General features: G+C 43.5%; 1 protein-coding gene across 1 annotated transcript; it reads right to left on the bottom strand.

Moving 5' to 3' along the window:
• Positions 1-1,395: 1,395 nt before the first annotated feature.
• PRIM1 (DNA primase subunit 1) lies at positions 1,396-22,825 on the bottom strand. Its single transcript, XM_030822404.1, has 13 exons — positions 22,638-22,825; positions 21,156-21,313; positions 17,030-17,136; positions 16,885-16,958; positions 16,163-16,299; positions 14,169-14,227; positions 13,104-13,213; positions 11,532-11,623; positions 11,224-11,365; positions 9,083-9,152; positions 8,217-8,308; positions 3,905-4,003; positions 1,396-1,507 (listed from the first exon to the last, which is right to left on the bottom strand). Exons 1-13 carry the CDS (start codon positions 22,738-22,740, stop codon positions 1,488-1,490), a joined length of 1,263 nt encoding a protein of 420 aa, XP_030678264.1. The 5' UTR covers positions 22,741-22,825; the 3' UTR covers positions 1,396-1,487.
• Positions 22,826-24,788: the final 1,963 nt, after the last annotated feature.

Here is a 24,788-nt window from a genome sequence, read left to right as displayed (position 1 = left end):
TATAAACTAGAATGACTGTTTTGTTTAGATTAGTTGTAAAACAGGGCAAGAGAAATCGGACACATTAGAACCCATCTCACAAAATCAAACTTTAAAAATTGAAGTACCTAGATATATAAAAAGTCCCAAGTATTTTCACAAGTGTAATACGTTTTATTTATTTTATAATTTTTATTTATGTTGCTCAGGATGGAGTACAGTGGTGTGATCTCAGCTCACTGTAACCTCCACCTCCTGCGTTCAGGCGATTCTCTTGCCTCAGCCTCCTTAGTAGCTGGGATTACAGGTGCCCGCCACCACACCTGGCTAATTTTCTTGTATTTTTAGTGAAGACCGGGTTTCACTATGTTGGCTAGGCTGGTCTTGAACTCCTGGCCTCAGTCGGGCGTGGTGGCTCACACCTGTAATCCCAGCACTTTGGGAGGCCGAGACAGGCAGATCGCGAGGTCAGGAGATCGAGACCATCCTGGCTAACAGTGAAACCCCGTCTCTACTAAAAATACGAAAAAAAATTAGCCGAGTATGGTGGCGGGCACCTGTAGTCTCAGCTATTTGGGAGTCTGAGGCAGGAGAATGGCGTGAGCCCGGGAGGTAGAGCTTGCAGTGAGCCAAGATTGTGCTACTGCACTCCAGCCCGGGCGACAGAGCAAGACTCCATCTCAAAAAAAAAAAAAAAAAAAAAAAGAACTGGCCTCAAGTGATCTGCCTGTCTTGGCCTCCCAAAGTGTTGGGATTACAGGTATGAGCCACCATGCCTGTCCCTCTAGATATAATTAAATGTCTAAAACTTAAGGACAAAACCATCATTCACCCAAACATATGATGTATCAAGTGAGCTAACAGTCCTATTACTGCTCACTTACCTCTATATATGGCAACTAGTAGAACTGGGTATTTATATCAGAAGCCTTAGAATTATCCTTATATAATATTAAATTTTATAAAATTATCTGCAATCCACTTATGCCACCTTTTATTTCTCCTTCCAGGAACCTTGACACTCTCCTTTGGTCGTCTCAGGAAATCTTACTTCTTTTTGTTTTGTTTTGTTTCTTTTTTGAGATGGAGTCTCGCTCTGTCGCCCAGTGGCTGTGATCCCGGCTCACTGCAACCTCTGTCCCCTGGGTTCGAGCAATTCTGCCTCAGCCTCCCGAGTAGCTAGGATTACTGTATGCACCACCACACCCGACTGATTTTTGTAGTTTTAGTAGAGACGGGGGTTTCGCCATGTTGGCCAGGCTAGCCTCAAACTACTGACTTCAGGTGATCCGCCTGCCTGGGCCTCCCAAAGTGCTGGGATTATGGGTGTGAGCCACTGCACCTGGCCAGGAAATCGTTCAACGTAAATTATTTCTCAAGTAAAGGAAAATTTACTTTGAGTTTTAAGACACATACATAGTTCTGCCGTATTTATTAAATGGCTCTTGAAGCATTTGATCTGTGGTTGAAGGCAGAAGATATCCACAATGGTTTGAGGAGCTCTGTCTTCAGAAATCTTTTTGTAAATCTAAAATAGAATAGATAATATATGGAAGAACAGCAAAGGAAAACAAAACAAAGCCCATTTATTTTTACATTCTTTTTTGCCTAATGCTTCTATTTAACACACATCATGCACAAAGATTTGCTTACACATTTGCTGAAGTCCGCATTATAGGCTGAGCTAGTATGGAACAGTGAGGATACAAAGGACTTAATACGGCCAGTTGCAATGGCAGCTTCAACCAGGCTTTCCAAGCTCAGTCATTGTTCATCCAATAATCACACATATGAGTGTCTACTGAGTAGAGCATTATCTTAGGCACTACTGCTTAAACTATCACATATTTAAATAAAAAATGAAGTGGCAAGATAATTTGTATTGCTATAACATTGTCACAGTTTTCTAGAGTATCCTTCATCTCTTGAATAATATTCAATCTGCTGATTTTTTTCCTATTGGCTTATGCGTATGCTCATATGTCTCTCATTTAGAGTACCCTTCATTTGACCTGCTATCCTCTTTGTTTCTTTCCAGTTATTATATGCAGCAGGATTTTATTAGTTTCCTACTCTACCTGACACCTGATAATCTTGCACTTTTCTTTCCCCTGGCTTCTATAACATTTTCCCTTCCATCTTTCATCTCTTCACTTCTGAATCATTAGCAAGTCTCAAGGATGGTTCCAGTATTTGCACCTTTTGGAGATCTCCAGCGCTACTGTTCTAGTGGCAATAGCTCAGCTGGCCTCTTGGGCTCTATTCTAGTCCCTGCCTTGCCCAGATTTATCTTTCAAGATAAAAACTACAAATCATGGCATTCCCTTCCTCAGAACTTTTAAAAGCTTCCTATTAAGCCCAAAAACCAAGCCCAAACACCTAAGCTTGGAATTCAAGGCCATTCAGTTTGCTTCTTTGGATTTATAGCCCATCACTTCTGGACACACCGTTTACTAGATTAGCTGTACTACTTGATGGCTTCCAGAGTAACTGGATGCTTTCCTGTCTGTCTGTGCTCTTGCTGTTTCTTCAAGAATGAACAACCCTAGGCCTTTTTCCACCTCCATACCCTTATCTTATCAAATTTCTGCTTGTGGAAATCCTTCTCATACCTTATAGTATAGTATATTGGCATTAGGGATTAGAATTTTTTTTTTTTTTGAGATAGTGTCTTGCTCTGTTGCCCAGGCTGGAGTGCAATGGCGCGATCTTGGCTCACTGCAACCTCCACCTCCCAGCTTCAAGAGATTCTCCTGCCTCAGCCTCCCAAGTAGCTGGGATTACAGGCGCACAATACCACGCGTGGCTAATTTTTGTATTTTTAGTAGAGATGTGGTTTCACCGTGTTGGCCAGGCTGGTCTTGAACTCCTGACCTCAGGTGATCCACCTGCTTTGGCCTCCCAAAGTGCTAGCATTACAGGTGTGAGCCACTGTGTCCGGCCTAGGATTTTTTTTTTTTTTGAGATGGAGTTTTGCTCTTGTTGCCCAGGCTGGAGTACAATGGCACAAATTCAGCTCACTGCAACCTCTGCCTCCTGGGTTCAAGTGATTCTCCTGCCTCAGCCTCCCTAGTAGCTGGGATTACAGGCTCCCACCACCACGTCCAGCTAATTTTTTGTATTTTTAGTAGAGATGGGGTTTTACTATGTTGGCCAGGCTTGTTTTGAACTGACCTCAGGCGATCCACCTGCCTCAGCATCCCAAAGTGCTGGGATTACAGGTGTGAGCCACTGCACCCAGCTAGGGATTAGAATTCTTACAGCGGCTACACTGAAAGGAGTTCAGTTACCACCATTTTCATATGAAATCTCAGAGTCCATCAGATAAAATCTCTTTCTTAGCATTTTGTACTTTTTTTTTTTTGTATTAAGTTAGTACTTCTTTTTTTTTTGAGATGGAGTCTTGCTCTGTTGCCCAGGCTGGAGTGCGATGGTGCGATCTCAGCTCACTGCAACCTCCGCCTCCCCGGCTCAAGTGATTCTCATGTCTCGGCCTCCTGAGTAGCTGGGATTACAGGTGCCTGCCACCACGCCCAGCTAAATTTTTAAATTTTTAGTAGAAACAGGGTTTCACCATGTTGGCCAGGCTGGTCTCGAACTCCTGACCTCAAGTGATCCAACTGCCTTGGTCTCCCAAAGTGCTGGGATTACAGGTGTGAGCCACTGTGCCTGGCCAAGTTAGTACTTCTTAAGGGCAAGGAGGCATGATGTTAATTCATCTTTGTCTCCCTTATAGACCTGATACTTAGAATGTGTTTAATAACTATGTGTTAAATTGAATTAAGGAACCTCAATTTCCAAAACATTAAGGATAGTAAGATAAATCTGTAAATTTTGGGAGGAAGGCAAAGAAAGACTAAAACTCAAAAATTGCTCATTTCTACTAAGATCTAACTAGATAGAGGGGAAAGGCATAGAGGCTTACCACTCTTCTTAAGAAGTTCTCCTTTTCGGGATTTATCCAGGTTTTCAAGAAAATGTTCAAAAACTTTCACATAAGGTGCTAGACTGGTCTTCTTATAATCTAAATTATGAAGAATGTACATTATAATTAGCAGACTGGCAGCAAGAATAACATGAAAACACAACTAAGTTTCTTATAAGAATTCTCTAGGGCTGCCCAATTGAAATACGAGAGAAACATACATACTTTTAAATACTATATTAGTCACATTAAAAAAGGTGAAATTATTATTATTGAGACAGGATTGCACTCTGTCATGCAGACTGAAGTACAGTGGTTCTGTCTTGGCTCACTGCAGCCTTGATCTACTGGGCTCAAGGGATCCTCCCATCTCTGCTTCCTGAGTAGCTATAACTACAGGCATGTACCACCATGCCCAACCAATTTTTTTTTTTTTTTTTGGTATTTGTAGAGACGAGGTCTCACTCTGTTGCTCAGGCTGGTCTTGAACTCCTGAGCTCAAGTGATCTCCCAGCCTCGGCCTCTGAAAGTGCTGGGATTACAGACACATGCCACCATGCCCAGCTAAAATATTATTTTTGCATGTAATAAAAATTGAGATATATGACACTCTCTTTCATACAAGTCTTTTATATTTTTATATATATATACATATATATATATATGTATTTTTTTTGTTTGTTTGTTTTTTGAGACAGAGTCTCACTCTGTTGCCCAGGCTGGAGTGCAATGGTGCGATCTCGGCTTACTGCAACTTCCGCCTCCCGGGTTCAAGCAATTCTCCTACCTCAGCCTCCCGACTAGCTGGGATTACAGGTGCCCGCCACCACGCCGTGCTAATTTTTTGTATTTTTAGTAGAGATGGGGTTTCACCATGCTGGCCAGGCTGGTCTCAAACTCCTGAACTCATGATTCACCCGCTTTGGCCTCCCAAAGTGCTGAGATTACAGGCGTGAGCCACTGCGCCCAGCCCATGCCTTTATTTTTGAGTCTCGCTCTGTTGCCAGGCTGGTATGCAGTCGTGCAATCTTGGCTCACCGCAACCTCCACCTCCTGGGTTCAAGCGATTCTCCTGCCTCAGCCTCCTGAGTAGCTGGGACTATAGGTGTGTGCCACCATGCCCGGCTAAGTTTTTGTATTTTTAGTAGAGACGGGGTTTCACCATGCTGTCCAGGATGGTTTTGATCTCTTGACCTCGTGATCCGCCCGCCTCAGCCTCCCAAAGTGCTGGGATTACAGGTGTGAGCCACCGTGCCCGGCCTCATGCCTTATTTTTGAGACACTGTCTTGCTTTTTTGCCCAGGCTAGAATGCAGTGGTGCAATTGCAGCTCACTGCAGCTTTGACTTCCCTGGCTTAAATGATCCTCCCACCTCAGCCTCCCAAGTGGCTGGGACACAGGGAGTGCCACCACAGCTGGCTAATTTTTTATTTTTAGTAGAGACAAGGTCTTGTGTTGCTCAGGCTCGGGTCATGCCCTTTTGGAGATTATTAGAAGTTTTTACATTGAGTATTCTTTGTTTTTTTTTTGAGATGGAGTCTCGCTCTGTCTCCCAGGCGGGAGTGCAGTGGGGCAATCTCGGCTTATTGCAACCTCCACCTCCCCGGTTCAAGTGATTCTTCTGCCTCAGCCTCCTGAGTAGCTGGGATTATAGGTGTCTGCCACAACGCCCAGCTAATTTTTGTATTTTTAGTAAAGACGGGGTTTTGCCATGTTGGCCAGGCTCGTCTTGAACTCCTGACCTCAGGTGATCCACCCGCCTCAGCCTCCCAAAGTGTTGGGATTACAGGCATGAGCCACTATGCCTGGCCTGCATTAAGTATTGATTTATAAAATAGTTTAAAAAATGTACACAACAAAAAATTTAATATAGGCAGGGTGCAGTGGCTCATGCCTGTAATCCCAGCACTTTGGGAGGCCAAGGCAGGTGGATTACCTGAGGTCGTGAGTTCGAGACCAGCCTGACTAACATGGAGAAACCCTGTCTCTACTAAAAATACAAAAATTAGCTGCACCTGGTGGCGGGCACCTGTAACTCCAGCTACTCAGGAGGCTGAGGCAGGAGAATCGCTTGAACCCAGGAGGCGGAGGTTGCAATAAGCTGAGATTACACCACTGCACACCAGCAGGCAGAGGTTGCAATGAGCTGAGATTGCACCACTGCACACCAGCCTGGGTGATAGAGTAAGACTCTTTCTCTTAAAAAAAAAAAAAAAAAAAAAAATTTATTCATCCATTTAATTACATAACCTATAATGATACCCAATGGGAAAATATGATTGAGAATAAGAAAGGAGTTTCACATAAAATTTGGATTTTAGTAGTATCCTATGTTTGCATGGAATTAAGAATCCTCATAATAGTTCTTTAAAAAGAGTAAGAAAGAAATTATACTTTTTTTTTTTGAGACGAAGTCTCACTCTGTTTCCCAGGCTGGAGTGCAGTGGCGCAACCTCAGCTCACTGCAACCTCTGCCTCCCGGGCTCAAGCGATTCCTGTGCCTCAGCCTCCTGAATAGCTGGGACTACAGGTGTGCGCCACCATGCCTGGCTAATTTTTGTATTTTTAGTAGAGATGGGGTTTAACCACGTTGGCCAGGCTGGTCCCGAACTCCTGACCTCAGGTGATCCACCCACCTTGACCTCCCAGAGTGCTGGGATTACAGGCATGAGCTACCGCGCCCGGCCACATAATTTTTATTTTGAGACAAGGTCTCTCTCTGACAGGCTGGAGTACAGTGGTGTGGTCAAGGCTTACTGCAGCCTTAACCTCCTGGGCTCAAACAGCCTCTTGAGTAGCTGAGACGACAGGTGCATGCCAGCATGTCTAGCTAATTTTTTTTTTTTGGAGAGACAGGGTGTCTCTGTGTTGCCCAGGGTGGTCTCAAACTCCTAGGCTCCTCTTGCCTTGGCCTCCCAAAGTGCTGGGATTACAGGTGTGAGGTGAGCAGTAAGCATTACCACCTGAGCTCTGCCTTGTGTTAGATTAGCAGAAGCACTAAATTCTCATAGGAGCATGAACCCTATTGTGAACTGCGCATGTGAGGGATCTAGGTTGCGCACTCCTTATCAGAATCTAATGTCTGATGATCTGAGGTAAAAAAGTTTCATCCTGGAACCATCCCCAACTCCTCCCCATCTCTTTGCAGTCCGTGCAAAAATTGTCTTCCACAAAACCCATCCCTGATGCCAAAAAGGTTGGGGAGTGCTGCGCTGCTATGCGGCATCTTTTTTTTTTTTTTTTTTTTTGAGACGGAGTTTTGCTTTTGTTGCCCAGGCTGGAGTGCAATGGCGCAATCTTTGCTCACCGCAACCTCCACCTCCTGAGTTCAAGCGATTCTCCTGCCTCTGCCTTCCGAGCAGCTGGGATTACAGACATGTGCCACCACACCTGGCTAATTTTGTATTTTTAGGATAGACGGGGTTTCTCCATGTTGATCAGGCTGGTCTCGAACTCAGGACCTCAGGTGATCAACCCACCTGGGCCTCCCAAAGTGCTGGGATTACAGGTGTGAGCCATCGCACCTGGCCTGCAGTATCTCTTAGGTGTTAGATTTGCCTTCCATTGGCAGGAAGATTTAGAAATTCCTTAGCTTGTTCAAATTATTTTTTTTGTTTGTTTGTTTGAGACAGTCTCCCTCTGCCGCCCAGGCTGGAGTGCAGTGGCACAATCTCGGCTCACTGCAACCTCTGCCTCCCGTGTTCAAGCGATTCTCCTGACTCAGCTTCCCAAGTAGCTGGGATTACAGGTGCCCTCCACCACACCTGGTTGATTTTTGTATATTTAGCAGAGATGGGGTTTCACCATGTTGGCCAGGCTGGTCTTGAACTCCTGACCTCAAGTGATCTGCCTGCCTCGGCCTCCCAAAGAGCCGGGATTACAGGCGTGAGCCACTGCGCCCAGCCAGCTTCTTCAAATTCTTGAATATACAACTTGGTAAATAGTTTAGACATACGTTTACCATAAAACCCACCTATATGCATCAGAAACAAAGAACAAAAGTACTGCATATATAATAGTTGTTAAATAAATAGGTGGTGAATCTCAGAGACTGATTATTCATACTTATTGATAGTTTAATCTTACAGTATAGATCCTAGCATTAGAAGTTACTTAGGAAATATGTGTTGAATCAGACTGGATTCAGTAACACCACTTGGGCCGCTGTTGAAGAAAGGACACAAACATTGTATGCAGTTCCAGGACAAATGCTGATCCATTCTGGCTGAATCAGAGAATTAATTACTAGAGTGACAGATGGATATCTATATAAAAACCTGTATTAAAGTGAAGCTTCAGAATATTATCTTACCTCTGGTTCTGTGTTTGACATCAGATTCAGCTTCATTCTCCACTTCTTCCTCTTCATTAGTGGAAATGGCATCCAATTCACGGCAGATGAAGCTGCAAGTAACAGAAGAAGAGAATTTTTTTGTTTTTGTTTTTTTGTTTTTGAGACGGAGTCCTGCTCTGTTGCCAGGCTGGAGTGCAGTGGTGTGATCTTGGCTCACTGCAACCTCTGCCTCCCAGGTTCAAGTGATTCTTATGCCTCAGCCTCCCAAGTAGCTGGGACTACAGGCGTGTGCCACCAAGCCCAGCTAATTTTTGTATTTTTAGTAGAGACAGGGTCCCACCACGTTGGCCAGGATGGTCTCGATCTCTTGACCTTGTGATCCACCCGCTTTGCCCTCCCAAAGTGTTGGGATTACAGGCATGAGCCACAGCGCCTCACCACGAACAAGAGAAGTTTAATGTTGGTTTCCGGTCAGCATTATCCAGTGTATAATAGCATGTGAATCCCATAAAATTTACTATAAAAAAAATTATGTGGCCAACTAAATTTCGGATATTCTAAACACCATGATCTCTTCTTGGAGTTTTTCATGCATATTATCATATGAAAGACTGTGAAATACTGTAGTAAAAAATACTTTTAATCTGTTTAAGTCAGAATTTCCTAAATTTACTTGATCTTAAAATCTTTTTCTTACATAACGGCAGGTGAAAATCTTGTATTGTTCTATTAGGGCATCGTCATCTAACCTTTGAACCTTATTTGGTTTCCATAACCAAATATACCATTCCCATGCAACTACTTCTCTAAGGAGGCTAATCCAATTTATTTAAAATTCAGAACAACAATTACAAACAAGGAGCGATCAATGATCTGAAACATACCTTATGGTCGGAACAGTAAATGGATCAAACTGGTCTACTTTCTGCAAATCAATAGGCACAGATATGCGACCTGTAAGACACAAAAGTTATAAACTGTTGATTGTGGACTATAAATCATTATAGGCATCTCCTATAAGTTATTTTTTGGTTAAAATTTTTATTTAAGGCTTAGACAAAGGGTTAAACTTATCTGTTAAGGAGAGTATTTAGAAATATAAATTACTTTCACATTAGCTGTGCCCTTACTCTTTTTTAGAGTTAATGCCTCACTTTGTCACCCATGCTAGAGTACAGTAGCATGGTCATAGCTCACTGCAGGCTTGATGTCCTGGGCTCAAGTGATCCTCCCACCTCAGTTGTCTCCCAAAGTGCTAGGATTATAGACGTGAGCTACTGCACCTGGCCTGGCCAGTTTTTCAATTTTTGTTGAGTTGGGGTCTCACTATGTTGCCCAGAACTCCTGGCTTCAAACAATCCTCTTGCCTCAGCCTCCTGAGTTGCTGAGATTACAGGTGTGAATGACCATGTCCAGCATGCCTTTTATTTCTCTTTAAAAAACCGGCCAGGTGCAGTGGCTCACGCCTGTAATCCCAGCACTTTGGGAGGTTGAGGAGGGTGGATCATGAGGTCAGGAGTTCAAGACCAACCTGGCCAAGATGGTGAAACCCCATCTCTACTAAAAATACAAAAATTAGCCGGGTGTGGGGGCGGGTACCTGTAATCCCAGCTACTTGGGAGGGTGAGGCAGAGAACTGCTTGAACCTGGAAGGCAGAGGCTGCAGTGAGCCAAGATCGCACTACTGCACTCCAGCCTGGGTGACAGAGTGGGACTCTGTCTCGAAAAAAAAAGAAAGAAAAAAAACAAAAACAAAAACCAAAAAGCAAATGTGAAGACTGTTGAGCTATTTCCCAATTGCTCTTATCCCTACTTTTATTTCTATATTTAGAGATAAAGTATATTTAAATATTCCATATTTAAGTTCAGAACAATCTCAGAGTTAGTGAGTCCTGAAAATAGAACAAAATAGATGGAACTATTATATTTACATTGGCTTGGTTTATTTGAGATCAATACAGATACCCACATGTCAGACACCTTTAAAAAGCATTTAGGAAATAAAATAGAAATTCCTCTACTCTTTTATAATATGCCCCTAGGATACCATATAGAATTTAACACGTCTCAAAAATGACATAATGAGGCTGGGTGCAGTGGCTCTTGTCTGTAATCCCAGCACTTTGCGAGACTGGGGCGGGTGAATAGCTTGAGCTCAAGAGTTCGAGATCAACCTGGGCAACATGGCAAAACCCTGTCTACAAAATATTAGCTGGCTGTGGTAGCACGTGCCTGTAGTACCAGCTACTCAGGAGGCTGAAGCAGAAGGATTGTTTGAGCTGATCAGTGAGCTGAGATTGCACCAGTGCACTCCAGCCTGGGTGACAGAGTGAGACTCTTTCTCGAAAAAAAAAATTTTTTTTGTTTTTGTCAGTGCTAGGAGTAGAGTTCATTTCATTTCTTTCTTTCTTTTTTTTTTTGTGAGACAGGGTCTCACTCTGTCGCCCAGGCTGGAGTGCAGTGGCACCATCACAGCTCACTGCAGCCTCAACTTCCCAGGCTCAAGTGATCCTTCTGCCTAAGCCTTTTGAGTAGCTGGAACTACAGGCATGCACCACCACATCTAGCTAATTTTTGTATTTTTTGTAGAAAGGGGGTTTAGACATGTGGCCTAGGCTGGTGTTAGACTCTGGGGCTCAAGTGATTTGACCACCTTGCCCTCCTCAAGTGCTGGGATTACAGGAGCAAGCCACCACATACGGTCACACACAATTTTTTTTTTATGACCTTGGCTAAGTTACATCTTGGGCCACTGTTCTCTCATCTGTACAATGAGAGGTGTTGTCCTAAGATTTTGACGGTCCTCTCCAAATCTAATATGGAACCTCAGAAACCCAACTGAAAAACAGTTACATAGTGGAAACTCATCTGGTAGCTACTTAACTGACTTAAGTATTAGGTGACAGAGCAATTCTTCTACCTTTAAATCATAGACATTATATATATTCAGACCTAATGCCATGCTTACTAAAGCCAATAGCAACTCATTTTTCTTTTAGTTTTCCTTAATTTCCTTGTGTAGTACCTGTTTTAGGATGAACACTAAAAGGGCTCTTCAGTAGATGATTGATTCCTTTGCTGACATTGATATCCAGCCGTGGAAAACAATACTGGAGCATAATCTCCCACTCCAGCCAGGGTCCATATTTGTCATTTTTGATGTTATTCTAAAAGCAGATACAAGGCCAACATGAGGATCAGTAGGAACTGTTGAGGATTTCTTTAAAGAAAGTTAAAAAAAATGATCTTCAACCATCTTTAACTGACTAGGCAAAACAATCAATTTAAGAATTGCATTATTATATCTGTAATACAGATTTCAGTGGCATATACCTGGCATCTGCTGGCTACTTTCTTCAAGTGCTCCCAACGCTGAAGTGAACTGTGAGACTTTTGGAAGTTTTGTTGAAGTTCATCATGAATTGGTGATGGGTCATTAAGGAACAGACTCATTTAGGGAACGTCAATGAACAATTTAGTTTTAAGTATGTATTACCACAAGGGTATCTTATAAATATTCAGAAAGTAGTTATTAACATTTCTTGAAATATAAATGTTGACTGGGCGTGGTGGCTCATGCCTGTACTCCCAGCACTTTGGGAGGCTGAGGTGGGTGGATCACGTGAGGTCAGGAGTTCGAGACCAGCCTGGTCAACATGGTGAAACCCCATCTCTACTAAAAATAGAAAAATCAGCAGGGCATGGTGGTGCACATCTGTAATCCTAGCTACTCTGGAGGCTGAGGCAGGAAAATTGCTTAAACCTGCAAGGTGAAGGTTGCAGTGAGCCGAGATTGTGCCACTGCACTACAGCCTGGGCGACAGAGTGAGACTCCATCTCAACAAAAAAACAACCCACCCCACAAATGTTAAACTCAACAGCTGTATCCGGCCGGGCACAGTGGCTCACGCCTGTATTCCCAATATTTTGGGAGGCTGAGGTGGGTGGATCATTTGAGACCAGCTTGGCCGACATGGTGAGACCCCGTCTCTACTAAAAACACAAAAATTAGCTGGGCGTGGTGGTGCACGCCTGTAGTCCCAGCTATTTGGGAGGCTGAGGCAGGAGAATTGTTTGAACCAGGGAGGCGGAGGTTGCAGTAAGCCAAGATCGTACCACTGCACACTCCAGCCTGGGCAACAGAGTAAGACTCTGTCTTAAAAAAAAAACAAAAAACAAAAAACAAAAAATCCAAACCAAACCAACACCAGTTGTATCATTGAAATCTTCCCCTGTAAAAATACAGTGACGATATAACAGAAAAAATGCCAAAATAACTATAAGGTATGATGTAAAGTTTTCCCTGGTCTGCATGTATTTTGACTATGTAATTCACCATTCTTTAGCTGTTAATTCTAGGACCAACTTCCAAAATGAGAAAACTGATTTGCAACATGGCCCCGTTTTTTATTATGTTCCAGACCAGAGATACTAAAATCCAGAAATACAGGAGATATTTTGTGTAAAAAAGATTAAACTTATAAGTATGATAACTTACAAGCAGACATGTCTAACATTTATTTATTTATTTATTTATTTATTTATTTATTTATTTATTTAGAGACGGAGTCTCGCTCTATCGCCCAGGCTGGAGTGCAATGGCGCAATCTCGGCTCACTGCAAGCTCCGCCTCCCGGGTTCACGCCATTCTCCTGCCTCAGCCTCTCCGAGTAGCTGGGACTACAGGCGCCCGCCACCACACCCGGCTAATTTTTTGTATTTTTAGTAGAGACGGGGTTTCACTGTGGTCTCGATCTCCTGACCTCGTGATCTGCCCGCCTCGGCCTCCCAAAGTGCTGGGATTACAAGCGTGAGCCACCACGCCCGGCCAAGACATGTCTAACATTTACAATATCACAGATCAAAACAACCAGCTCACACAGAAATGATCACGGGAAAGGATATTTTCAGGAACAAGGGCTAAAATCTTATCCCAGCTTTCTTTATTTTCGAGAATATCTTGATTAACCAAGGCATATTCTTCAAAGTATTTTTTTATTATGTTTATAGATTTTCTGTAAGAACAACAGTAACAACAGAGTCCCAACACTATTAGTAATACATATGCCACATAGGTATTGCTGCCATTGTGGGGAAAACTGCTGCTTATTTTCATGACATTTTTAGAACTTAACTAGGTAAAATGGGAATACTACCCTTTGCAGCGTTGATAATTAAATGAGACACTTTAAGGGAAAAGAACCTGGCACAGAACTTGGCACAGAATGGGTATACAAGAAATGTTTACTTTTTAAACCTCACAACTTAGAAGGTTAATATACGCAATAAGGGTAGAAAGTAACCAACCCAGGACACCATAATACATCAGTAGTAGAATGTGGGATGCAGCCTACACTTTCCACTGTGAATTGCTTGTATTAATATCTCAACAATTATATAATGTTTGCAGTTTACAAATATGCATCACATTTACTCTTTCACTTAATCATTGATACAACTGTGAGACAGGTAGAGTGCATGTTGTTCTCCCCATCATAGAGATAAGGAAATGGAGGCAGCAATATTTTATCAAGATCATAGTAAGTGGCAGAATAGGAATTTTTACTTCTAATATAAGGCTTTTTCCACTATCCTAGAGAAGTAGTGAATTCAGTGGAAAAGGCATTGGAGTGGGCTTTGGAGTCAGGCAGACCAGGGCATGAATCCTAAATTTAACAACTAACTTGTCGTGTGATGCCAAGCTCATTATAAAATCTCTCTCAAACTCATTTTCCTTATCTATAAATGGAGATACCATCAAGTCTCTTGTGGGGGTTTTTGTGAAGAGCAATGAAAACATCTGTAAAGCACCTTTTAGGAATACTGCAGCATAAAATAGGCACTCAATTAACCACAGCTATTATTATTATAAAATGCTACCCAGCAGTGAAAATTGATAGCAAGGTAACTCTAAAGGCACATGCCGGTAAATCAGACACCTTAAAGTGCATGGAGACTTTTCCAACAGACCTGATAAAAGGGTGAATTTTTTCACTTAGGTGAACTTTCTTTTTAACTTCTTGACCACCCTGAAAAATAAATCATTAAAAAAGAACTTCAGGTATACAATATAAATACAGTCATGTGCAGCATAATGACATTTTAGTCATGATGGACTGCATATAAGATGGTGGGTGCGGTGGCTCACACCTGTAATCCCAGCATTTTGGGAGGCTGAGGTGGGTGGATCACCTGAGGTCAGGAGTTCAAGACCAGCCTGAATCCCACCTCTATTAAAAATACAAAAAATTAGCTGGGCATGGTGGCGCATGCCTGTAATCCTAGCTACTCGGGAGGCTGAGGCAGGAGAGTCGCTTGAACTTGGGAGGCAGAGGTTGCAGTGAGCCGAGATCGCATCATTGCACTCCAGCCAGGGTGACAAGAGCGAGACTCCATCTCAAAAAAAAAAGAAAAAGAAAAAGATGGTGGGTCCCATAAGATTGCAAGACTGTATTTTTACTGTGACTTTTCTATGTTTAAGTATGTTTAGCTACATCAATACCTATCATTGTGTTACAATTGCCTACAGTATTGAGTACAGTAACATGCTATACAGGTTGTAGCCTAGGAGCAATAGGTTATACCATATAGCCTAGATGTATAGTAGGCTATACCATCTGGGTCTGTGTAAGTATACTCTATGACTTTTGCAAAGTGATGTATTTCTCAGGACGTATCCTTATTGTTAAGTGATGCATAATTATAATTAAAACATTTCTAGGGCTGGACACAGTGGCTCACACCTGTAATCCCAGCACTTTGAGAGGCTGAGGCGGGCAGATCACCTGAGGTCAGGAGTTCGAGACCAGCCTGACCAATATGATGAAACCCTGTTTCCACTTGCCAACACATCTGGCTAAATACAAAAATTAGCCGGGCGTGGTGGCAAGTGCCTGTAATCCCAGCTACTTGGGAGGCTGAGACAGGAGAATTGCTTGAACTCGGGACATGGAGGTTGTGGTGAGCCAAGATTGTGCCACTGCACTCCAGCCTGGGTAACAGAGCGAGACTCTGTCTCAAAAAAAAAAAAACAAAAAACAAAACAAACAAAAAAAAATTAGTATACTGGATGCAGTGGCTCACACCTGTAATCTCAGCATTTTGGGAGCCCGAGATGGGAGGATAGTTTGAGTTTAGGAGTTCAAGAACACCCTGGGCAATATAGTGAGACCTTGTTTCTGCAAAAAATTAAAAAATTGGCTGGGCATGGTGGCACATGCCTTTAGTCCCAGCTACTCAGGAGGCTGAGGTAGAAGGGTCACTTGAGACCAGGAGGTCAAGGCTGCAGTGAGCTGTGGTCACGTTACTGTACTCCAGCCTGGGTGACAGGGTGAGACCATGTCTCAAAAAAAAACAAACAAACAAAAAAACCAAAACCAAACTTTAACATGTTCTATTATTTTATATATAATAAATCTATTTTATCTATTATTTTACATATGCCACAAAGGAATATATTTATAGCAAAATAAAATGAAATATCTTAAAACATGTAGCTACTATGACTTTAAATGATCTATTGGTAAGATCATTTACTCTGCAATGTGAATGCCATTAAAGATAGTTTTAGGCCAGTGCAGTGGCTCATGCCTGTAATCCCAGAACTTTGGGAGGCTGAGGTGGGTGAATCACCTGAGGCCAGCAGTTCTAGGCCAGCCTGGCCAACATGGCGAAATCCGTCTTTACTAAAAATACAAAATTTAGCTGGGCACAGTGGCGGGAGCCTGTAGTCCCAGCTACTTGGGAGGCTGAGGCAGGAGAATTGCTTGGACCCAGGAGGCGGAGCTTGCAGTGAGCCAAGATCGTGCCACTGCAGTCCAGCCTGGGCAACAGAGTGAGAGTCCATCTCAAAAAAAAAAAAAAAAAAAAAAAAAGATAGTTTCATTTTCTTTAACAGTAAACATATCAGGCTTGGTAACATCTAGAAACTAAAGCAATGCAAATTAGAATTAAGAGGACCTTACCTTTACGAGGCTCAAATACTCAACTATCCCAGAACGTACTGCAGAAGACAATTTTCTAACTGATTCATCACAGACCCAACAATGAACACCTCTCCTTCCAGAATATACCCAGAGACGATGCTTAAATCCAAAGTCCTCTGGGGAGGAGAGACATAATAGGTTTTAAAACAAATCTATAAACTCCTTAATTAATACATATTAAATTACTTGTTATTTCCTGTGCTCCCCATGTTCTTGCTTCATCTCTTTACCCATCCTGGTCTCTCTGCTGCGAATTTCTTTCTTTTTTAAAAAATTATTTTATTAGGCTGGGCGTGGTAGCTCACGCCTGTAATTCCAGCACTTTGGGAGGCTGAGGTGGGCGGATCACGAGGTCAGGAGTGAGGTGCGCGGATCACGAGGTCAGGAGTTCGAGACCAGCCTGACCAAAATGGTGAAATGCTGCCTCTACTAAAAATACAAAAATTAGCTGGGCGTGGTGGTGTGTGCCTGTAGTACCAGCTACTCAGGAGGCTGAGGCAGGAGAATCACTGGAACCCAGGAAGCAGAGGTTGCAGTGAGCCGACATCGCACCACTGCACTCCAGCCTGGCTGAGAGTGAGACTCCGTCTCAAAAAAAAAAAGACATTAATGAGATTTGATCACAAAATACAGAGACTAATAGTAGTCAGAGGAAAACCGATTCTTACACTTGACCCTATTCAGAAACTGCTGATACTTGCCCTTCAACGCTCTGTCAATGATGCGTATGGCCATTATCATGAGGGTCCAGCACTTAGGACATATGTCTGCAGAACTAGAGCAGAGTCATCATTACTCATTGTCAGTGATATCACCCACCCTAACAGCAAGACACACAGTGCTCACCTACAACATCTCCTCACATCGTCATAGTCTGTCATGTCAATGTCAAATACCAGTTCTTTTTCCTGAGCCTGGAAAGCTCCCAGCTTCACTGTATTGTGTTGATTGGGCTACAAATACAAAATATGGATCAGTTTCTATAAGAGCTGCCACATTGCTAAATCTGCTTATTTTCTACACATATGGAAAAAGTTGCCAAAGAGAAATAAAGAGACTATATAATGCCAACTTTATGGCAGTGAAAGTTCATTATTTTGGATCTCACACATATACAATTGATGAGAGTCTTAACTTTCACCAACTTAAAGCAGGGTTTAACGAATACATATCCATCATAAATGTTTGTTGGTCAGTAAGGATAATAAAGCTGTTTTTAGTTTTCTGACAAGAGAACATATACAAATAATGGCCTATTGCAAGGTGTTTTAAGAACCTTTACTTGTTACTATACATACAAATATTTAAAATTTTTCAATAATTCAAAAAGATCTCCCCAGTTAGTTTGAATTGAGACTTTATTATAAAGAGGCTATGAGAGGCTGGGCACGGTGGCTCATGCCTGTAATCCCAGCACTTTGGGAGGCTGAGGCGGGCAGATCACTTGAGGTCAGGAGTTCAAAACCAGCCTGGCCAATATGGTGAAACTCTGTCTCCCTGCTAAAGATACAAAAATTAGCCAGGTGTGATGGCATACGCCTGTAGTCCCAGCTACTTGGGAGGCTGAAGCAGGAGAATCATTGAACCCGGAAGGTGGAAGTTGCTCTGAGTCAAGATCATGCCACTGCACTCCAGCCTGGGTGACAGAGCGAGACTCTGTCTCATAAAAAAGAACCTGAGAGGGTAATACCACCATAAGTTTTTATAACTGTAAGTCAGAAGGGAGTGATAACTCAGGAGATTCATAAAAACTAAACCTTAGGCTGTCAGTAAGGAAAGGTAAGAGGCGCAACCCAATTTATACCTCAGAACCCCCAAAAGGCTCAGGGATAGGTGATACCAGATATTGCTGGAATGAGTAAGTGCGTGTTTAGTGGTGAAGTTAAGATGAAAAACAGGAAGATTTTTTAAGGCCACCCTTGACTGAAGGAAAAAAAAAAGGAGGATTGGTTCAAAGCATAGTTAAGAAGCAGTTAGCTCCCCAGATTCGTACACTTAGCTTGCAGAGGTAGGTGACTGCTCTTTCATTTCCCTGGCAGAAAACACCTGAATTATTTTCTGGAGAACATAAAACAGAAGGTCTCTGGACTTCGACAACAAGTACAATTGAAGAGTGTGTTGTATTGATATTACGAACTGATATTAGGGGAATAATTAGACATTTATATGTGGAATGTTAAGACCCAGCCCTTTCCACCCACTTCTGTACTCTTCCACGACCAACTCAGGCAGGAAGCTAGAAGATTCCTCTCTAAATAATCTGATCAGGGCTAGGCGCAGTGGCTCACGCCTGTAATCCCAGCACTTTGGGAGGCAGAGGCGGGCAGATCACGAGGTCAGGAGATCGAGACCAACCTGGCTAATATGGTGAAACCCTGTCTCTACTAAAAATACAAAAAATTAGCCAGGTGTGGTGGCACACACCTGTAATCCCAGCTACTCGGGAGGCTAAGGCAGGAGAATCGCTTGAACCCGGGAGGCGGAGGCTGCAGTGAGCCGAGATCATGCCACTGCATTCTAGCCTCAGTGACAGAGCGAGACTCTGTCTCAAAAAAAAAAAAAAAAAAAAAAAAAAAAAAAAATTTAGCTAAAAGAAAGTGGTTGCTTCTGGGTCCGGGTGTGGTAGCTCATGCTTGTAATCCCAGCACTTTGGGAGGCCAAGGCGGGTGGATCACTTGAGGTCAGGAGTTCGTGACCAGCCTGGCCAACATGGCAAAACCCCGTCTCTACTAAAAAACACAAAAATTAGACAAGTGTGGTGGTGTGCGCCTATAATCCCAGCTACCCGGGAAGCTGAGGTGGGAGAATTGCTTGAAACCGGGAGGCGGAAATTGCAGTGAGCTGAGACGAGTCACTGCACTCCAGCCTGGGCAAGAGAGCTAGACTCCATCTCAAAAAAAAAAAAAAAGAAAGTGGTTGCTTCTGGGTAGCAAAAAATGAGGGGGAAGGGTAGCAGAATTTTTTTTAGACAGGGTCTCACTCTGTCGCCCAGGCTGGAGTGCAGTGGCGTGATCTTGACCCACTGCAACCTCCACCTACCGGGTTCAAGCAATTCTCCTGCCTCAGCCTACAGAGTAGCTGGGACTATAGGCATGTGCCACCACACCTGGCTGTTTTTGTATTTTTTGGTAGAGACACGGCTTCACCATGTTGGCCAGGCTGGTCTTGAACTCCTGACCTCAAGTTATCTGCTCGCCTCAGCCTCTCAAAGTGCTAGAATTACAGGCGTGAACCACCGGCTCAGCCTGGTAGCAGATTTCTTAAAAGCCAAATAGAAGTACTTGATTTTGTAAACCATGTGCATACACAACTGATAAAAATCACAAAACAAAACACAAAAATAAAGGTCTATAGATGCTTCTGTGTTGGCCCAAGAAAAAAATGAGACGTTTTCTCCCTTGAGTAATTAAGAAGGAAGTAGAGAGTGGCACCCTAACCTTTCTTAGAAGTTCATTTTCAGTTTTATTCTCAACCTATAAAGGGGAAGTAAAACAACTCCAAAGTATTTTTTTCTGCCTGCCTTTTATTACCTCTTATCCCCTTACTTTGATGATGAGAGACAGGTTTGGGATTTAGAGTCACAAACCCTGGGTTTAATTGCCAGCTCTATCATTTAGAAATTGTGTGTGAGCTTGTGCAAACTATTCAAGTTCTCTGGGCCTGTTTCCTCCTTTGTAAAAACAATGAGGACTGATAAAGAAACAAGTTATATAGCATATGAAAAACTCCACATAAAAGCTATTATGCTATGTATGTATTCCCTCCACCAACCAGTGTGTATATTTGAGAAGGGGAAGAAGGGCAATTTTGGTTTGTTCATTCACTCAACAAATATTTATAGTGTACTCTCTCTTGCCAGGCACTCTTCTAGGGTACTTAGAATATACCAGTGGCAGGGGGTGGGAGGAGTGGCAGGTTGTAGTAGACCTCACTGAGCAGGTGCTATTTGAGCAAAGATTTGAAGGAGGTGAGGGGAAGAACCAAGTATAGAAATGGGTTTTAGGCAGTGGAAACAGCTTGAGCAAGGGTCAGTGTGGCAGGAATGAATGAGGCGGAGAGAAGGACTTTTAGTCAGTGAAATGAGCAGCCACCAGAGAATGTTTTGAGCAGAGGAATCACAGATTCTGAGTTGTTTTAAAAGGATCACTCTAGCTTCTGTATTGAGAATGGACTCTAGATTCTACAAGGGCAAACGGTTAGGAGGTTTTTACAGTAATTCAGATGAGATGATAATGGTGGTAGCACTGGTAGCAGTGGCTGGATTTTAGATATACTTATGGTAGAGCCAAAGGGATTTCCTAATAGAATGGGTATGGGAATGTGAGAAAGAAAGGAATCAAGAATAACTCTAGGGGTATGAAGGAAAAAAGAATATAAATGTTTATTATGACTGAACTGTACACTTAAACGTGGTAAAGATAATAAATTTTATATGTATATTTGACCTCAATAAAAATAAACAATTAAAAGAAAAAAAGAATAACTTCCATGGTGGGAGAGAATGTAATTCTCTTTTATTTCCCTTTTTGTTTTTTTTTTTTTTGAGGCCAAGTCTCGCTCTGTTGCCCAGACTGGAGTGCAATGGCGCGATCTCAGCTCACTGCAAACTCCGCCTCCCGGGTTCAAGCGATTCTCCTGCCTCAGCCTCCTTAGTAGCTGGGATTACAGGCACGTACCACCACGCCTGGCTAATTATTTCCCTTTCTTAAATCATGTCGACTTCCTCTTCCTAGTAGCTAGATACTCAATTTTTTTGTTCTAGTAAAAATGCAACCAATTCACTCCCAAATGATTTCATCAGTAATGTAGAATGTCAAAGAACAAAAAAGGATTAATCACTTGCCAAACAATTAAAAAGTGGCTTTTCATTTGGAATAAACTCTAAAAATTTAATCTCCAAACGCAAGAGGAATCAACCCATTCTTGGTTTACAAAATAAAACAACAAAATACATTAAAAAAAGATTTCTTACTCTGTGGGAATATACTGCGCCTATATCAATCTTGTATGGATTCATTTTCTGCATCTCCTTTTCCAGATCACTCTGGTTGTTGAAGGATTGATACCGAATGTAAATATCATCTTTCAATGTGAATGAAAATTCACGGTGTTGAAAGTAATTCTTTATCACTGCAAAATAAATGTACATTTTAAAGTTAATTTGCTACTTTATTTGGCTCAGAGCATTATAATTTTAGTCAATGAGAAGTTTTTTTTTCGGTGAGGCAATCTTGCTTGCTTCCTGCTCTGTCGCCCAGACTGGAGTGCAGTGGCTCGATACAGGCTCACTGCAACCTCCGCCTCCCGGGTTCAAGGGATCCTACCACCTCAGCCTCCAGAGGCTGTAGCTGGGACTACAGGCACGCGACCCACTATGCCCAGATAATTTTTGTATTTTTTGTAGAGACGGGGTTTCACCATGTTGGCCAGGCTGGTCTCGAATTCCTGACCTCAGGTAATCCGTCCTCCTCGGCTTTCCAAAGTGCTGGGATTACAGGCGTGAGCCACGGCACTCGGCCCGAGATGTGTTTTTTTTTTTTTTTTTTTTTTTTGAGACAGAATCTCGCTCTTTTGCCCAGGCTGGAGTGCAGTGGCGCTATCTCGGCTCACTGCAAGCTCCGCCTCCTGGGTTCACGCCATTTTCCTGCCTCAGCCTCCCGAGTAGCTGGGACTACAGGCGCCCGCCACCACGCCCGGCTAATTTTTTGTATTTGTTTGTATTTTTTTAGTAGAGACGGGGTCTCACCGTGTTAGCCAGGATGGCCTCGATCTCCTGACCTCATGATCCGCCCGCCTCGGCCTCCCAAAGTGCTGGGATTACAGGCGTGAGCCACCACGCCCGGCCTGCCCGAGATGTTTTTAATGAGCCCCCTATGCTCAACACCGTGGTAGATGTAAAAGAAAAACAAAACAAAATCCACATGACCTAGTCCCTAATTTGAAAGCAGTTACCATTCCGTATTTGCTAGGGAAAGGTACAAAAGACGAAACAGATGCATAAATATTTTAAATATGTAATGCCATCCCCCTCTCCTCGATTCGCACTAATAAATTCAGCTGCAAGGAATAAAGTATTTCTCTTCCTCTGAGAGAGGATCTTCCGCTCCTGATGCAAACCATGCCTCTGCAGCTTCACGCTACGCCCCAGTAACCCCCTGGGCACCGCTGCAGGTAAACGGGGCACCTAATGTGAGCCTGACCACGCAGAGATAGGAGCGGCGGCTCTGTGTTTTTTTGTTGTTTTTTTTTTAACCGCGTGGCCGCAGGCTGGCTTATTATATCCTCTCTCGGCCCGTTTACACCTAGAAAGTGGTGGGGCGGGCTCAAGAGAGCAAATGAAGGCGCGCGGCACAAAGCCTGGCGCACAGAAGGCGCTTCATATTGTCATTCTAAGGACACCCCGCCTCCAACCTCCTCACACTCCGCTCCCGAACCCATTCCTCGCCTCCATCACCTCCGCCGTAGTTGAGCCAGCGATAGTACTGAGAGTAGGGAAAGAGCCTCCGGTAATAAAGTTTAAGCAGCTCGGGCAGCTCGGTGGGGTCAAACGTCTCCATTGAGCGCGGAACTCGACACGTTAAGGACTACCACAGGAATTGGCGGGAACAGCACGGCCGGCGGCCCCGCGACTGCGCAGGCGCTTAGGGCCGAGGTCGGCTGTCTGCCCCGGCGGCCCGCAGTCCGCCGGGGCCGCCGGGAATTGTAGTTCCCACTTGGTGCGGGCGGGGGCTGCGGGAGACGCAGCAGTTGACGCTCTGCCCACGCGTTCGGGCACTAGGGCCACCGCTCTTGTGGGCAGAAGGCCGCGTCCATTCCAGGAAGAGGATCTTCTCCGGAAATGTGACACCTATAGCATATTGATTTAGGTTATTAAGATGAAGTAAAAAGGATGCTCCACGTGAACTTTTTGGATGTTTTAGAAATAACACCAGTATCTTTTTTGTTGTTTGTTTGAGACGTAGTCTCGCTCTGTTGCCCGGGCTGGAATGCAGTGGCGCGATCTCGGCTCACTGCAAGCTCCGCCTCCCGGGTTCACGCCATTCTCCTGCCTCAGCCTCCCGAGTAGCTGGGACTATAGGCGCCAGCCACCACGCCCGGCTAATTTTTTTTATTTTTTTATTTTTAGTAGAGACGGCGTTTCATCGTGTTAGCCAGGATGGTCTCGATCTCCCGACCTCGTGATCCGCCCGCCTCGGCCTCCCAAAGTGCTGGGATTACAGGCGTGAGCCACCACGCCTGGCCAACACCAGTATCTTTTAAAAACGTTTGGAGGCCGGCGCGGTGGCTTATGCTTGTAACCTCACACTTTGGGAGGCCACGGCAGGAGGATCGCTTGAGGCCAGGAGTTCAAGACCGGTTGGCGCAACATTGTGAGATCTCTGTCTACACACACAAACACACACACACACGCACACACACACAACTGGCCAGATGTAGTTGCGTGTGCCTGTAGTCCCAGCTACCCTAGAGGCTGAAGGGTGGGGGGCGAGGAGTTGGGGGAGGGGGCAATCAATCTCTTGAGCTTGGGAGGTCAAGGTTGTTGTGAGCCATGATAGTGCCACTGCACTCCAGTCTGGGCAACAGAGAAAGACCGTGTCTAAAAAAAAAAAAAGTTTTGGAAATTAGTTCTTCATGGAATTTCATGAATTACTAGATCCAATATGTGGAAATAAACAAATATCAACCAAATGAGAAAAGCATAGGCTATTTATTCAGAGCTTACTATAGCAAGGGAGTCAGCCATCATCACTTGCATTTGGTAGGACTCAAAGGCAGGCAGAGGAGTAGGAAAGCTTTATAAAAAAGGGAAGCCATCAAGGTATTCTTTGATTGGAGGTTGTTGGCATGTAGAAGCTGTACCTGGGCTAACTAGTAGTAGGATGCGGTATGTGATTGGTTTAGGGGTGGATGTTTGGCTTTCTTTGGTTGGACCTATGTTGGAAGCTCTGACAAAATTAAGGAAGCTGTAGGATACTAGTTAAGGCATTTGGGCCCATTGCTACAGGGGTTGTTGTTTGGCCACCAGGATCATCATTAGAGATAGCAGTTTGACTTTCTACAAGTCTGACTTGTAGCAAGCTTGCTTCCTATGCTGTTTATTATAGATAAGGGGGTTGGTTTCCCCAGCAGGTTGCTGTAGATTATGGGTCAGAGTTCTGTTTTTATATATGGTCTGGCTGCTGTTCATATATTCAGTCTCTCAAATAGAACACCCAGGTATAAGAAAATATGAATTATAGGAAGCTTGTAGAATCATGGAGAGCTTTACAAGTATGAAGGGAACCCATCTGCTATTGATGTGCAGATCTGCCAATCACTTTTACTTTGTAATGATACCTTATGGCAATTGTGGGCTAGAGTGGGCAGTCACATGAATAACATGTCACGTGAAAACCATAGTTTTATTTTATTTTACTTATTTTTTTGAGACAGAGTCTCGCTGTGTCGCCCAGGTTGGAATGCAGTGGCGCAATCATGGCTCACTGCAACCTTAGTCACCCAGGCTCAAGCAATTCTCATGCCTCAGCCTCCCAAATAGCTAGGATTACAGGTGTGCACTGCCACGCCCAGCTAACTTTTGTATTTTTAGTAGAGACAGGGTTTC

The sequence above is a fragment of the Nomascus leucogenys genome, chromosome 11, assembly GCF_006542625.1.
Source record: "Nomascus leucogenys isolate Asia chromosome 11, Asia_NLE_v1, whole genome shotgun sequence".
NCBI classification, from domain to species: Eukaryota; Metazoa; Chordata; class Mammalia; order Primates; family Hylobatidae; genus Nomascus; species Nomascus leucogenys.
Note: the sequence above shows the minus strand (reverse complement) of the source record. Positions and strands in the feature narration are given on the sequence as shown.